The 16,299-nt window shown below is 49.5% G+C and overlaps 1 protein-coding gene and 1 pseudogene across 4 annotated transcripts in view; one reads left to right on the top strand and one right to left on the bottom strand.

Annotated features, from left to right (window-relative positions):
* The first annotated feature begins 6,659 nt into the window (after positions 1-6,659).
* On the top strand, positions 6,660-6,741 carry Gm52944 (annotated as a pseudogene).
* A 1,252-nt stretch (positions 6,742-7,993) lies between these two features.
* Positions 7,994-16,299, bottom strand: part of Tamm41 (TAM41 mitochondrial translocator assembly and maintenance homolog) — a 33,549-nt gene continuing 25,243 nt past the window's right edge. For 2 of the 4 annotated variants that reach the window (XR_377489.2, XM_006506552.2), the window contains 3 exons: positions 15,771-15,932; positions 14,420-14,482; positions 7,994-8,132 (listed from right to left, as the gene is read on the bottom strand). Coding sequence is in view for 3 of the 4 variants with exons in the window: in XM_006506552.2 (XP_006506615.1) it covers positions 8,056-8,132; positions 14,420-14,482; positions 15,771-15,932 (302 nt within the window). In the remaining variant the exon portion in view is untranslated. Of the gene's footprint in view, positions 8,133-14,419; positions 14,483-15,770; positions 15,937-16,299 lie in introns of all 4 variants that reach the window. The other 2 variants (XM_006506553.4, NM_026894.1) reach the window with 1 other exon arrangement.

Consider the following 16,299-nt stretch of genomic DNA (forward strand, 5'->3'; position numbering starts at 1 on the left):
CATGGGATCGTTTTAGTGTAACTATTGTAGATGAGGGTAACAGCCATGGTCGGAGTTAAGTCAGGAGGCCAGGCCTGAGGGCAGTCAGGGAAGAAACGCCTCTCACAGGGATGGAGTCATGGCAAGAGGCAAGAGGCTGTCCAGGGAAAGCATCAGACACAAACACACCCTCGCCACGCAGGGCTTGTGTGACCTGTGGGTACCACGCTGAGGACTTTGCCTGGTGCATTTGATAAATGTGACCTTGGCTATCCTCTCTACATGCTGGAGCCTTTCACTGCCCTGGGGATCGGGATCAACCTCCTACCAGGCCCCGTAAGGCCTTTCCCGACTGGCCTGTCACAGCCCTGCTCCTGAACAGAATCCACCTGCTACTTTATTCATCTTTGGCCTACCCGTTCCTAAATCCCTCCCCTCCGCACACAGAGCTTCTGAAAACCTTCATCATCTATGTCTGGGACGCTTTGCTCTCCTCTAGGCAACTTCTTACGGCAATGGGCAGGCAACACTGGCTTTACCCTCCTGACTAAAACAGTAAGTGATTAAAAGTGCTTTAACCGAGAGGGTGAAAGAGAAAGGCTCTGGAACAGGATGGCCCGGTTTGGAATCCTGGCTGCCGTGTACTGCCTGCAACCCTGTACACAAGATCTTACATCTCTGGGCCTCTGTTGCCTCATGCAGCAAAGAGATAAAAAGTTTTATTACATAAGGCTGTGGTGAGGATGAAGGGAGTATGTGGAAGGTCCTGAGGACAGTACCTGACATACAGTAATGGCTCAGCCAATGTTTGCCATTGCTTTGATGAAACTCCACAGCACCCTATAATTACTCCCTCAATTAAGCACTTAGAGAGAAGCAGAGTCCATAATTTACCCACGTGACTACTTTCTGCACGGTAAGATCACTACAGTGGGACCAATGCTCCAGGCTTCCAGACCCTAGCACACCATAAATTTTTTACTATTATTTATTTTGGGAAGACAGGGTTTCACTGTGCAGCTCTAGCTGGCCTGGAACACTCTTTGTAGAACAGGCTAGTCTTGAACTCAGATCTGCCTGCCTGCCTGCCTCTGGAGATTAAAGGCCTGTGCCTCCACACCTGGTTGAATGTGTTGTTTTAGTTACTTGCTTGACTAAATGAAAGACTGACACCCCCCCCCCCCGCCCCGATTCCTTGCCGTGTCTTGTGAGGGCAGATCTTACACCCTTCTCCCCAAGCCAATCCTGATTAGTGGCTCTTTTATTAACAGACTCTTAACTGAAACCAGGTGGTGCACTGTCTACTTTCTGGTGGCTCTCAGCCTGTGTGTTGCGACCTCCTCTGGTGTCACATTCCAGATATTTACATTGCAATTTATAAGACCCACTGCTTCAGACTCTCCTCTGTCCCACATCCTGCCACCGACTTCTACACAACCAATGTAGCCTACAATGCTGGGTTCCTCATATCTGTAGCTCACTCATAGATTAGTTCCACAGGGTTTGTTTGAGGACGGTGAGCTGCTAGCTAAAGGGAGGCGTTACATTTATGGCTGTCCTATAATGTCTAAAGCTACTGAGCCCATAGATTGACTTTCAGACTCAGATGTGGAGGCCCTGGACTCTAACAACCTACCTATGTGCTGAGGGGGTAAAACCAAGGGGAGGGGAGGGAGAGGGGCATGAAGGAAGAGGAGACATGGGTTTGGTACAGGCTGTCAACAGCCGAGGCCTGCCCTGCCTGCAAAGGGAAGGAGTTCCACTGGTTTCAAAATCTCTTATTAATTCCAACAGGTCACACGTGATCTCCTCAAAGAGGCCCATTCTAGAAGATTTTGTGGGAGGGGTGATGCTGGGGATGGAACCCAAGGCATCTCCACACTACTAAGTGGTACTGGCCCCTCAGCACACAGGTAGGTTGTTTTAGAGTTCAGGGCCTCCACATCTGTGAGTCTGAGAGACAATCTATGGGCTCAGTAGTTTTAAACATAACAGGACATCCATACGTGGCCACCGAGCTGCATCCTTGGCAGCCTCTGGAGGGAACTCTCTACAGCTTTGATGTCAGACGGAAATAGCACACGGAAGGAAGCACACCAAGTGTCCTTATATCCCGGACACCGGCGGGAGGCAGCTGCAGAAGACGGCATCTGGGTGAACTCAGAGAGAAGGGACCACACCTTGAAGGCGAGGCCCAATGGCTCCACGTGGTGGGAGAGTAGGACTTTTACGTCAGACACAACTGAATTCAGAGCCTTGCTATGAGACTGCTGCCTGCTCCTTTTGCAGTCCTGCAGGAAACTGATTTCCTTGATGGCCAGAGGAAAAGAAAGAGGTCTTATCTCCCTTGTAGGATTAGTGAGGCCAGTTATTTGTCATGTTATCAGCCTCCAATGAGTGCTAGCTAGGTCATTTTCGCTATTTAAATATGTAAGAAGTATCTATCTACTGCCTATGCCTGGATGTATAACTATGAACCACATGCGTGCAGTGCCTGGAGAGCCTACAAGGTCATCGGGTCCCCTGGAGCTGGCATTACAGGTGGCAGTGGGTCACTGCACGTGAGTGCTGGGGAACAAAGCCAGGTCCTCTGCATGAGCGGCAAGTGCTCTTAACTGCTGAGCCATCGCTCCAGCCCTTATTTAAAACCTTCAAATTAGTGTGTATGTATACATGTGCTATGCTATGTATGCACACATGTAGGGAGGTCCATGCCAGGTGTCTTCCTCAACTGCTAATTCATCCTTTTTTTCTCTTTTAGCATTTACTTTTGATGGTCTGGAGAGATCGCTCAGTGGTTAAGAGTATGGGGAGCCAAGTTCAGTTCCCAGCAACCATGTGAGGTGGCTAACAGTTCTAGGAGGATCCAACACTTCTGGCCTCCCCAAGAACCCACACACTATACAACCACATTTAAAAATAAATCTTTGGGCTAGAGAGATGGCTCAGCAGTTAAGAGCCCTGACTGCTCTTCTAGAGGTCCCGAGTTCAATTCCTAGCAACCACATGGTGGCTCACAACCAGCTGTAATGGGCTCCAATGACCTCTTCTGGTGTGTCTGGAGACAGCTACAGTGTACTCATATATATAAAATAAATAATTAAAAAATAAATCTAAATATTACTTTTCCTGAGCGTGAATATAAACATGTGTAGTGCCTGCAGAGGCAGAAGAGGGAGTTGGATCCCCTGGAACTGGGGTTACAGATGTTGTGAGGCATCACGTTAGCCCTGGGAACCAAACCCAGGCCAGTGCGTCCTAAGCAGAGCTGATCCAGCCACGGGACCAACCTGGAAAGACATGACTGTTGTGACTTCTGAAGCAGTGTTTTAGGGGATTCTACCAGAAATTAGGGCGACAGCTTCTTTAGTGGAGGGAAGTAAAGGCTCTGTAAGAGGCGGGTACTTTGTAGAAGTTAACACTAAGAGTTCCACTGTGTGGGGCCCTTCTGCTTGCTCAGCCAAGGTACATGGCAGCTAAGGCACCAGCTGTAATCAGAGCATTCAATGGCGTTGGCTCTGAGCCCAGTCTGTCATGTGACTGAGTGGCTCTGAGTGCGAAATACTTAACAGCTGAGTATTAGTTCCACAGTTGTCATTAGAATAAAACAGCGCTTGCCTTTGAGGAACAATGAGCAATGCTTTGAATCTACAGCACTCATAAGACCCACTCCTCAACAGCAGTTCCTGATGGCGGGCTTAGTGGCAAGACTACAAAGGACAGCTCTTTGGTCCTGAAGGTTCGGATCCCTCCCATAGGCCAGGGACTTTGTCCCCACTGAAGCACAGGCTGAGGATGACGGGAACACAGATGCAGAATGAAGAAACGCGCTCATGGTAGCACCTCTTTTCACCGACTCTCCTGCACTTCTCTACAGTGAGTATGGACATTGGCCACCGCCAGTAGTGTCACCATTGTCAGGGACACCAACGGCAGAGGGGGATGGGATAGTTTTAAGGACTATGTGGCTGCTCCTTTTGGCCAGCTTGGGTGCATTTCTCTTGCAGTTGCTTCTTGTTTGAAGCTGTTGGCTGCAGCTGTTGCTGGGCAGATGTGTCCACATGGAATGTGTGTCCACATGGAATGCAGGGCACAGCAGATGCTAAGCCAGGAGGGGACTGGGCTAGGTGCCTCATACCCATCCTCCCTACTCTGTCCTGCTCTGCCGGGACCAGAGCCTGCAATCAATGCTCCCCAGGCTCAGCAGCCAGCTTCCCATTAGGTTTTGCTCACTGGGGATGCAGTGTGGGAGATGAGGTAGGAGGTAGAGAGGGGTGCCTGGCCTGACTCCTACCACAGCAGCACCAACCGTGGTGGCTGCCAAGTGGTATCTGGCAGTGGAAGGACATTGTCCCCTTTGTCTAACCTGGCACACAGGTCTTGAACAACATTCATTTGCTTACTCAGCCATAGACCAAGGAGTTGACTGAGCCTAGCTAGGCAGAAAGGTCAGGCTGGAGTGCCACAAAGCTTTGCTCACTCAGTTACCTGCCACATCAAACACGTTTGGCCCTTTAAACGGTGCTGGGTGGAAGTTCCGTTCGAAGAGTAGGTATTTAGAGAGCAGAGTGGAAGCCGTACTGCCGGTTAGGATCTGGCCTCTGAAATCACATTAACATCTTGTTTGCTGTGTTCTGTTAGAAGTAAGTCACTAAAGCCAGCTCATATTCAAGGAAGAATTGGATTCCGCCCACTGGTCAGTATTTTTTTTTTTTTTTTTAACGAACATTTTGAAACCATTACAGGCAGTAACTTTAGCAACACAACAGCAGGCATGGGCCTGTAGTTTCTCGCCAAGGGGTACCAGCAGCTCCCTGGCCTTCTGCAGGTCATCTCTCTCCTTCTCTGAAGTACCCTCTCTTTTGTTTACTAGCCCTTCTGGCATTTAGGAACTAGTATTAAACTCTTATTTGATACACCTAAGAAAATTTCTTTTCTTGACAAGATTCTGAGAGATACATCTGGTTTTATCTGTGGTTATATTGTGGAACATCATCATCTATATACACTAACAGACACCTGTAGATCTACTGTGTGCTATGAGGCATGCTAGGTGCTTTATGGATGCCATCACACTTAATTCTGACACCAACCTGGGCAGACTGATATGTCGACGACAATATTGTGGACACACAAACTGGGGTGTCCCAGATTGAAGACCTGGCACACAGCTGTGAAGGGCAAAGCTGGGCCGTCTCAGGTTGAGCAGGGACTTCCTCCCTGGACATTTTCCTCACACTATGCCTCATTTGTCATCCTATTGACCTGCTCTAAACCAGATGAATCCCAACTTAGATATAAATCTGCTGCTAGGAATGCTCAGGGGAATAGGCAAGAATCCAGGAGAAGGGGAAAGGAAGGACGCACGTGCTCGTGACTTGTAAAGGCTGCAGGTTGCATGAGACAAGGCAGGGGACAGAAGACCAGAGGCGAGGAGCGTTGACATGCAAGCTGTTACTCAGTTGTGTCATGACCCTAGGCTACATCTTCCTCTCAGGAGACCTGATTCCACATCTGAGAAATGAACCTGACATCCCAAGCTCTACCGAGTAGCTGCTTTGCACAGAACTGACCATGGAACAGAAAGGTTTTATTGGCTATGGGGCAGAAGATGCAACAGAGCTCAACTGGAGGATGCTGACTAGCCTGAGGGGAGGTTCTCTGTGTCTTATAAACAGTGGGGGTCTTATTAGATATGGAGGGGAGGGGGTATCTCTGATGACATGATACAAGAAGATGATGGCAGTGACCACCACTGAACTAAAGAAAATTCTGGGCTTACAGTACAAACGTGAGCGCCAGAGAGCATCTGAAAGAACAGTAACTCCATTCCTATTCCACAGTGGGAAACACTATTCACAGAGACTAAACAACTTGCCTAAAGTCTTACAGCATGTTAGGTAATTCTTTCAACTTGACACAAGCCAAGGTCTCTGGGAAGAGAAAATCTCAATTGAGAAAATGCCTCCATCAGATTGGCTTATAGGCAAGTCTGCAGGACATTTTCTTGATTGACGATATGGGACAGCCTATCCTTCTATGGGTAGTGCCAACTTTGAACACGGGGTGCTGGGAGCTATAAGAAATCAGGCTGCAGGAGCCACGGGAGCAACACAGGATGCAGCACTTCTCCAGGGCCTCTGCTTCAGTTCCTGCCTCCAGCTCCTGTTCTGGCTTCCCTGGATGATAGACTACAAGCTGCAATAAACCTTTTCCTCCCCACATTGGTTTTGCTCCGGTCTTCTATCTCAACAATAGAAAGCCAACCTAGAGCACTAAGTATATGCCACAAGGCTGCTAATTTAGGGTGCAATGAGATGAATTCTAGGGCAGAAAACCTATGTTGTCAGACTACACATCAGAACCAAGGGTCAGCCCTGAAGTACTGAGCAATGGAACAGTGCTGAGGTGGACAGAGGACACAGGGCTACGAAGGCCCTGAGGTTTGATGGGACAGATAAGACGAGTGGTGGGTGATGTAACTGCTTCCTGGTGTCCTTCCTCCTCTGTTCACATTTAGAAGGCTCCTTCTGTTCTGCCAGCTGCGTCTGGGAGGAAGCTGCCTCCTGTGGAAGGTGAGCGGCTCGAGTACGAGCTCATCAAGCTGGCTTCATCATTTAGCCAGTACTCATAGCAGTACCAACAGAGAGGGTAGGAGGGACTCGAGAAAAGCCAGCCCTAAGACTATACTTTCAGGGATCATTTCTATAGTTCGTTACTAGAGAAAAGCCAGCCCTCTCTCTTCCAGACTTCCTCCCCGGATATTTTCCTCACACTATGCCTCATTTGTCATCCTATTGACCTGCTCTATACCTGATGAATCCCAACTTAGATATAAATCTGCTGCTAGGAATGCACAGGAGAATAGGCAAGAATTCAGGACAGGGGGAGAGGAAAGCACATGGTCTTGTGACTTGTAAAGGCTGCAGGTTGCATGAGACAAGGCAGGGGACAGAAGACCAGAGGCGAGGAGCGTTGACATGCAAGCTGTTACTCAGCTGTGTCATGACCCTAGGCTACATCTTCCTCTCAGGAGACCTGAGTCCACATCTGAGAAATGAACCTGACATCCCAAGCTCTACCGAGTAGCTGCTTTGCACAGAACTGACCATGGAACAGAAAGGCTTTATTGGCTATGGGGCAGAAGATGCAACAGAGCTCAACTGGAGGATGCTGACTAGCCTGGGGGTAGGTTCTCTGTGTGTCTTATAAACAGTGGGGGTCATATTAGATATGGGGGGGGGGAATCTCTGATGACATGATACAAGAAGATGATGGCAGTGACTGGAGCCAGCCTTAGAGGAGCCAACACAACAAAGGGCAGAGAGGAAAGCAGGGTGGATCAGTGTGTCCTGTACTGCTGGGTTCTCGGTACGTACACACGTCTCAGTACTGGCTGGGCAGAAGCTGCAAGGGGTCGTCTAGGGCTCTGCACCCAAAAGTCAGTCTGCTACACAACTTCATACAAAACAGGCCAAAACCAAACCAAACCAAAAAAAAAAAAAAAACAAACTGAAAAGACAAAAACCAAAACCAAAATCCCACCAAGTGAATGGGGACTGGGGCACTAGAAGAGAGCCCAGCTTATGTACCCTGTAGACTTTACAGGCTACAAGTTCAAACGCACAGTAGCAGCACCTGTCATGTCCAACTCAGTGTGTCCTCAAAGTCAGAACCTTTTGTTCAGCATGGATCACAAAATGCACTCACAGCTCTGTACCTAGAAGCCTTTTCTTGGGGTCCAAAGTCCTCTCATGTGCTTGGGTAGCACCTGAGTTAGTGTCTGACAGTGAATTAAAAAAAAAAAAAAATCAACCATAGCCAAGCATCGTGGCACACACCTTTTAATCCCAGATTCAGGAGGCAGAGGCAGGAGGATCTCTGTGAATTTGAGGCCAGCCAGGCTGTAAAGTGAGACTCTGTCTAATAAAGACCCAGAAACAAACCAAACCTTACCAAGCATGACTCAAACCTTGGTCTCCTCGATTTCAAGCAGCCAGTCAGAGTGACAAGCAACTCTTAAAAAAGCATGGAGCCATTTATTCATAATCTACACGTAACACAACATCAGTCAAGTCAGGACGCTTTTCTCATCCACCCTTTCCACATTTTGTTCAGTTTCCGTGAACTATAAATCACAGACTTCTTCATACCTGCAAGAAAAAAGAAGCGTGGATGAGGAGTGAGTCCTGTTCGGTGGACACGCAGCTACCGTCCCAGAGGCTTGTCTTTGGGTTCGGGCTACAGTGGGCTGACTGGGGCGTTTTGAGAGGACCTGGGAGCCGAAGGCCATTAGAGGCCGCAGAGACTCTGAGCTGGGCCCCTGCTGTGCAGCACCATTCTGTGTCTGACCAGGATTCCTGGGGTTGAAAGGGGTTCTGGCAGCCACTGGGCTTCCCAGGTCTTTTAGAAGGGAGGAGCCTTCTGGTGCTCCCTCTCGACAGCAGGAGCATCCCAGTCACTGCTGCTCTGTGTCCCACGCACGCCACCTGTCTGCCTAGAGCAGATGCAGTTCCAACGACACATGCCAGGCTGCTCTCTTGCCTGGTGCTCGCCTCTTGAATAGCATTTACCCCTCTGTTCTGCACTTGTAGCTGATTCTCCTGTCTCTGCCTAGACTGACAGCTCCCCAGGACAGGGCCCTTGTTCTATTCACCCAGCGTTCCTTTCACCTCATGCAGTACCTGGTACCCAGCAGCACACAGGAGATGCTTAGCTGAGTCTTCTGAAGTGGCAGAGTGAAGATTGGTTCTTATAGGCCTCTGACTTTATCCCAACTACAAAATCCCAGAGAAGAGGCTCTCTGAGGCTTATGGGAAACGCGTACCAAGGGATAAACTGGGTGCTAGTATTCTCAGCTGGTGCTTTAGGGTGTGGCCTGAGGAGCTGAAGCCTTCTTCTCTTTGTGCTCTGGGTTGGAAGTGTATGCTCCTGGCTGTGGCTTGGTGACCATGTTGACAAGATGGGAGGATTAACTGGGTAGTGATCTTTTAAACTACCTGGCCCTGTTAACTGGAAGCTGCCTCACCTGCTTGGAATCTGTGGCTACTGCAGGCAGTGACAGGGAGAAAGGCAGGGTTCCCAAAACCATTAGCAGATGTGTCTGGATTCGTGTTCTCAGCTTGACATGATCTCGTTGAGAAACTCCAAGTTTTCACTGCCTCCACCCCTCTTAATTTTCTCCCTGAAGCAATGACTCTGGTCAGACTCACCCACCTGAGCACTAAGGCTGGAAGATCATTACATAAGGTGCTGTTTCGAATTTCAGCAGAACCAACCAGAAGGCCGAGCAGAAGCCAGGCAGTCACACATGCAGGACTCAGCACAGCAAGCCCAGGCTGCTGAGTCACGGCTGGAGACCGACCAACTCCTCTTGCCATAGCTTAGTGACAAGCTCCTCTGAGATTGTCAGGTAAATACTGACCATGGCTGAGTGGCCCTGGGTGCCATCTTCAGCTGCTTAGAGCACTAGATGCCTCCCTTGACCGAACACAATTCCTCCTTCAGCGGTCAGAAAGCCTGCAGTAGGGGACTGTGCCACAAAGAACACTAGGAAATGACTGCTTATGTGCACTTCCATGCAGAGGGGCCCTGAGGTTAGATTTCCATGGGCTCCGTCCATAGCCACACCACTCTGAACGTGCTCGATCCCACCAGGTTTTCTCAAGAGCTGAGGTTTGCTCAAGGTAAGAACAATTAATTTCACCAAAGGCTTAAAATATTTCAGCCAACAATTTCATAAAATTGAAACAGTGTTCTTCAAAGGACAGCAAAGTCTGTGAAGCACCGGGGGCAGGTGGGAAAGCCCCCTGTGGAGGCTCTGTGGAGGAGCCAGAGTGGCACGCCAGGGCAGGAGCTGTTCACATTACCACATCAAACAGGAGTGGGGTCCAGGAACAGCCTGAGCTCTGAGGATGGAAGGGGGAAGGCAAGAGAAAGGAGGAAGAGAAACCGTCTAAAGCAATTCAGGAAGAAAAAGCATCAAGAAGAAGGGGCCATCAGTGGGCCAACTTCTCCAGCACACACTCTAAGGTGGGGCCTGACACAATTCTATATCCACACCTATGAAGACAAAGTCAGTGAGCCTCTGAACACTTGCAGTGAGCCTCCAACTGACCTGTGTACAGGGAAAGGCTCATCCGAGGCAGAGCTACAGCTTAATTTGACAGGTTAGACATGGCTGGGTGTGGCAGTGGACACCTACAACCCTAGAACCCAGAGAGCAAAGCCAGACAACTGAGGTCACAGCAGCCTCAGCTACAGATACCCAATCAGAATAGAGGAGGGAAGCAGGAAAGGGGGGAGGGAGGGAGGGAGGGAGGGAGGGAGGGAGGGAGGGAAGGAGAAAGAGAGAGAGAGAGAGAGAGAGAGAGAGAGAGAAAGAGAAGGAGGAGGAGGAGGGAGGGTGTTCAACCTTAAGTGATAAACACATCATCAGAAAGATGATGTAAGATGAAAATAACGATTGGCTCCACTGTGTTTCAGGAATGGGATGAGGAGCAGCGAGGCATGCTGGGATATCTCTTAGGGATAAGACTAAACGTGTCCTGTTAATTCAGCGGAGTCTTTTGAAGTTGGGAGATTTAACTCTGATTGACCATAAAGACAGGAGGGAGAATTAGACTAATCGGCTTCCCGCACCTCAGAGGGTGGCACCCCAGTCTCTGGGGTTTGCATCTGCCTCCTGCCTCCTTCTTCTCCTGTGCCCCATGCACTCTCTTCCCTTGCTGCCCTGGCCTGGGCTTGCGCAAGGCTCCTTCAGATGGCTAGCTGGCTCTATCCCTATCTGCTGGTCTCTCTGGTAACAGTCCCCTCCCTCTTCCTGCATCCTCAGTAGCCTCCCTCTGGCCTCAGGGAGGCTCAGCAGTCTTTGAATGCTGAATGCAGCTTTGGGGCCGACCTTTGTGCGGCTCTGGCCTATCTCTCAGGCTGATCACTGACTCCAATTTCCTACCTACCTGTCCTCACACCCGCTCACTCAAACTGCTGCAGCAGGCTCGAGCCAGGCACAGAGACTCTGTAAAGGGCTGCTGCTTAGACAAAGACAGTTGGCTCTGCTGGTCTTTTGTTGGCAGAGACTGGCTACCCTCAGTGGCAAACTACTTTCTTCAGGGGCTCCGTGCTGACGCTAGTTCCTGATGAACTAGGAAACTTGAGGAGAATCTTGCTGCTCTGCTAGCAACAGGGTATGCGAGATGGAGACCAGCTCCTAACGAAGAAACTTCCAGAGAAAAGGAACAGAGTATTTCTAAGACTTCAAGCTAGACCATGAGCGTATCTGACAAACTGCAAGGGAAAGCTATTAAGACAGAGGGCCATGCTGCTCACAAACACAGCGCACCGAACATGTTTCCCAAGAAAATCTGCAGGGCGGGTTACAGATCTCACAGGCTACCACATACACAGAGAGGCCAGGCACAAGGCCAGAAGACCCACAGAACTGCAGCAGGGTCATCGTTGCCTACTGTTGCCGCTGCCTGTGCCCTTTCTCCCCCTGTACAATGTGGGGCCCTGAGAAGTGAAGCAAGTCACTGCTCAGGGGATGCAGGGCAGTCCTGGCCCGGAGGGAACCTGGGTGGCAGGTTCTGCTAACACTGCCCTCTGCTGGCGAATGGCAGAACTCAGTGGGGAGATGCCCAGGGCCTATCTCAGGGTGGAGGTTATCAGGAGGTGGTGCAGGGATTCACAATGATTTTTGTTTGTTTGTTTTCACTCCTGGCTAATAATTGTCACTATTCAAATAGGAAAAGCAATTTTAGGTCTACTTTGGTGCGGCTCATGACTGTATTGTTATTCATTTTTTACACACAGAGGCTGTTCTTCTTTGGTAAGACATTACCATAACTAAAGATAACTTTTATTAAAATCAGGCACATCATGGAATGGAGTCCTTCAGTTTCTCGGTTGTTTGGACCCAAAGGGTCCCAAGGTTTTAAGTGACAAACAGTTTAGTTAAGCCCACAGTGTATGGAGCAGTAAAGCTTTTCATTGAGCAAAACGGGCCAATGAAGAAAAACAGTTTGGATTTTCTAAAATCTCCCACCCACCCCAAGTCACAAAAATGCTAAAACATACTCATGCACAAACTGTACTAACAGACAGATCCCAGCACTCAGAGGCTAAGGTAGGAGGACCGCCCTGTACTGCATAGCAGGATAGTGTCGCAAACAACCAATGAGGGCTGGTGGTGGCTCAGTCAGAGCACTTGCCTTCCAAGTGAGGAGCCATGGATCTGATCAGTGCTAAAACCAGGTGTGGTGGTCCATGCCTGTCATCCCAGCACATGGAAGGTGGGGGCCAGAGGGCTGAGAGTTCCAGACCATTCTTATCTACGTAGCAAGTTTGCGGCTGGGCCAGGGATATATGATGCCAACTTACATAAAAATATAAAAATGCTGTTAGGACAACAGCATACTGATACAGCCCTACTTTACTGAGTCTCACCATGTCAGCTCAGAAACACCCAGAATCCACTATCTTCTGTTGTCTATTGTAAAGCAAATCCCAGGGATCATATTATTTCATCCATAAATATTTTAGCATGTCCCTCTGAAAGAACAAGATTAAAAACGCCAAACAACACCATTATTGCAACTGAAAGCATCAAACATCCCTTGTAGCCCAGAAACCCATCTCAACCAGCCACAGGCACAGCACAAGTCACCAGCCTGATTCGCTCTAGCAAACCATGTCACCCATGTCAGCTTCGCCCGAGTCCACCAGCAGGAGCTCAGAACACATGACTACCTTAGTCAGAGACACCAAGTTACGTGCAGAGTTGTGGGAGACCTTTTCTGCAGCTGACGTAAGTGTTTAGTGCTGCTGAAACCTGGCCAGAGCCTTCCAGACTCGGGGGCATCACTGCATCCAGGGAACAGATGCTCCGAGGGACATGCACTGGGCTGTGAGCCTCGAGTGTGGCCACACCAGCTCCAGGGCAGTCTCACACCCAAGGAACAGGCGTAGGGTGAGAAGTCACTCTGTTTGGGAGCTACCCCTGCGCCATCTCCTGACCATGTACGTGTCAGTCTTCCTTACCAGCTCAGGCGGCGGGATGGCCAACGCCTGAGCAACCAGCACAGGGCAGCCAGATGCTCAATGCTAGGAGCAAAGAGCTACAGCAAGCATTTTATGTGATGACACCAAGAGCTGCAGAGAGTGAGGAGAGAGAAGGCTTCCCACACCTTACTCATCAACACAGCTACTTTGGTGGGTAATCTGGCAATATCTAAGGCTATACTTGATGAATTTGCTGGACATAAAGAACAGAGGAACGGAGGCTGGGAAAGTAACTAGGGTGAGAAAGCGCCTGCATAGCCTGTGTGACACCCAGTACCCCAGACTCACAGAGGCTGCCAAACCTCCCAGAGAGCAGAGGTCACATGGGAGACACAAGGACAGCAACCCCTGGCCTAGGAGCACCCACATCTGGATAAAGGACTTCACAGTGGGAAAAGAAGGGATACTCTGAGTTCCCCTGAAAGAGATCAAAGGGCCCAGCACAGCATGCCAATGATGGGACTCCAGAGCCCCAGGGAGAAGGAAGAGTCAAGGAGCTCCCGAACACACACATGGACTAAGGATCAGAATAGCTTTGAACTTCAACAGTAGTCCTGAAAGTGAGAATAATTGAAGTAATTATTTCAAGAATCTGTCTTCTCTCCCCTCCCCCTTCTTTCTCCTCCCTCCCCTCCACCTCTCTCAGACAGCGCTCTGCTATGAAGACAAGGATGACTTTGAATCTGTAAGCTGTGCACCAAGAGAGTGCAGGGCATAGCCACGGACCCGCAGGGCAGGGGAGGAAACACACATCATCTGCCTCGACTCAGGGTTCAACTTTCAATAACGACTCGGCCCAAGCTGCACGTAGGAAAGGAGAACTCAGGCAGGAGGGAGGCCATGGGCGGGCGGGCCTGGCACCCAGTGGCCGAGGGGCGAGCATAACTGTGGCTCAAACATGGCCTTCGATTGCCCACGGGGAGCTGGCAACTAAAGTGAGGAACAGAAGAACGGTAACCTAACCCCACGATTCAGGAGACAGCAGGGGAAACAGAAACATCTCACCAAGAGAAGGCAGCAGGTGTCCGTGAACGGAGCAGGGCACTCCCCTGTTTTTGCAGTGCTTTGCGAGGGGTGACTTCAATACAGAAACATGAGAGCAAAACCCCACACAGGAAGGAGTTATTTAGGAACTGAGAGGAGAGCCCAAGCCTCCTGCCAGCACCTCGGGTGGTGACCCAGGAGTTCAGGTCACACTGCAGTCATGACTATCTAAGAGAACTACAATGACGGGGTGTATGGGTTAGAACTGCACCAGTACAAGGGAGATGCAAATGCAAAGCTCTGTATTTCAACCGGCAGCACTGAGGCCATTCTGTCCAGCATTATGTCTTCCCTACTGTCCTTTGCTACCCCAGGTGCCTGTTCCCAAAGGTCTTACCAGCAGTAAAAAGGCCTTTAGTGCTCTGCCTGATGCTGGAAGGTCTGACGATTGATGAGATCGCTGCAAAACACAAAAGCAAAAAGGATAACAGAAGCTGGACACAGGCTGGTCATCTTAGAGGTCTTAAAACTCCGATACTAAATATCATTTCCAGCTAGTCATTTCCAGAACCAGCGGGGGATTGCCGGCCCTGTTGGGAGGCCAGCTGTGCACAGGCCCAGCTGTGTGAGCACCCGCAGAGGCCGAGGCTGCTGTACAACTTGGCCACCTTTAAACAAGGGGGGTGGGAGGTGACCCTCGAAGGTCATCTTAGGAATTTAAAGCTGCCCATGCCTTCTAGTTCACAGTTCTAAGATGCAGAAAATGTGAAGAGATCTTTGTTTTTTATCTCGAGGTGCCCATAGTAAAAGGAAATGAGAATTTTTATTCTAAGATACAGGGCCCAAGTCTCCCATCATCTCAGGGTGGCAGCAACCCGCCAAAGGCCTGGCCTGGCCTAGGGGAGCTGGTGCCTGGGATTCTCAAGAAACTTGGTGCAGGTTCCGGAGAGGGAGGGTGGAGCCACCGCCAAATTCCTTACTGCAAACTGCATTTCTAATCAACAAATATTTTACTGAGAGACAAAGGGAGAATGAATTTGTTTGAGAGACAGGGTCATTTCAGTTTCCTAATTATGCCTTCCCTACTGTCCTTTGCTACTTAAGAGAGAAGTGGGTCTCTCAAGTTTTAAGGTTGTGATCTTTCAGTTGTTTTTAGAGACAGAGCCTCGCCTTGCTAATTAACCTTGGTTGGCCCTGAACTCACTATGTAGCCCAGGCTGGTTTTGAACCTGAGGCGAACCTTCTGCCCTAGCCTCCTGAGTGCTGAGATTACAAGTCTGCAGCTCCACTTGGGTTTGGATCTTTTGATAAACATTAAGGAGGCCCTGGAGTGAGTGCAGAGAAACTCAGTCTGAGGGCCCTCAGAGAGGGTAGCTGGCTGGGCACAGCCTGGGACCAGTCAGAGAGAAGCTGAAGATGTCAGCGAAGCCAAGAAAGTACTCTCAGTCTCTTTCCTTCTCAGACCTCCACAAAGGACAGACACATCTTTCAAATAACATCTAGAAGTTGTGTTCCTGAAACCAGAGGCAGCTGTGCTGCAGCCAGTGGGTAGTTTTCCCACTGCTTGCTTCAAGCAAGTGAACACTGAGATTTGGAAAACCCCGAATTGTTCATGCTTTTCTTCTCCGCAGACGCAATCTCTCTCTTGATCTCATTAGGCAAGAAGGAAGAAACAATGCGTCTGAATGACACAAAGGCTGCTTTCACCCTCAGCCAGCCCTTGCTCAACCCCAGACTCGTGGACACACCTAGTCGCACCACATCTCCACAGTCGGGGTCCTGAGCCACCTGCAGCAGAGTCTCTTCCACGTCTCTGTTTCTCCCAGGAGGGTCCATGATGTGATTGATTTGCTGCTGTAGGGTTCTGGGCAGTGTCATTAGCTGAGTGAACTGTCCTTCTGGGCTTTTATCTATCTGGGAAAAAGAGAGAGAGAGATGACGTCTTTGCAAGGGCTCTGAAGTCTAGACACAGCTAGTCGGACACATGGCTTCTATTTAGAAACCACACAAACAAGAGTCTCATGCAGGACTCCTATGCTCACATTTGTAATTAAATAAGGCTTTCCTTCCTCTGATGTAAGCACCACACCTGCCCCAGGTGGCATGGGAAACTGAGTATTTACATGGTCAGAATTATACGTTCCTTCAAAAAGGACAGCCCTGATTCTAGAATATTCTACTTCTACATGAGAAAAGAAGTCTCTAAAACATTTTTAAAACGTTATTTTATTTTATGCATTGGTGTTTTGAATGAATGCATGTATGTGCACCATGTGT

Source organism: Mus musculus, chromosome 6, assembly GCF_000001635.26.
Source record: "Mus musculus strain C57BL/6J chromosome 6, GRCm38.p6 C57BL/6J".
NCBI lineage: Eukaryota > Metazoa > Chordata > Mammalia > Rodentia > Muridae > Mus > Mus musculus.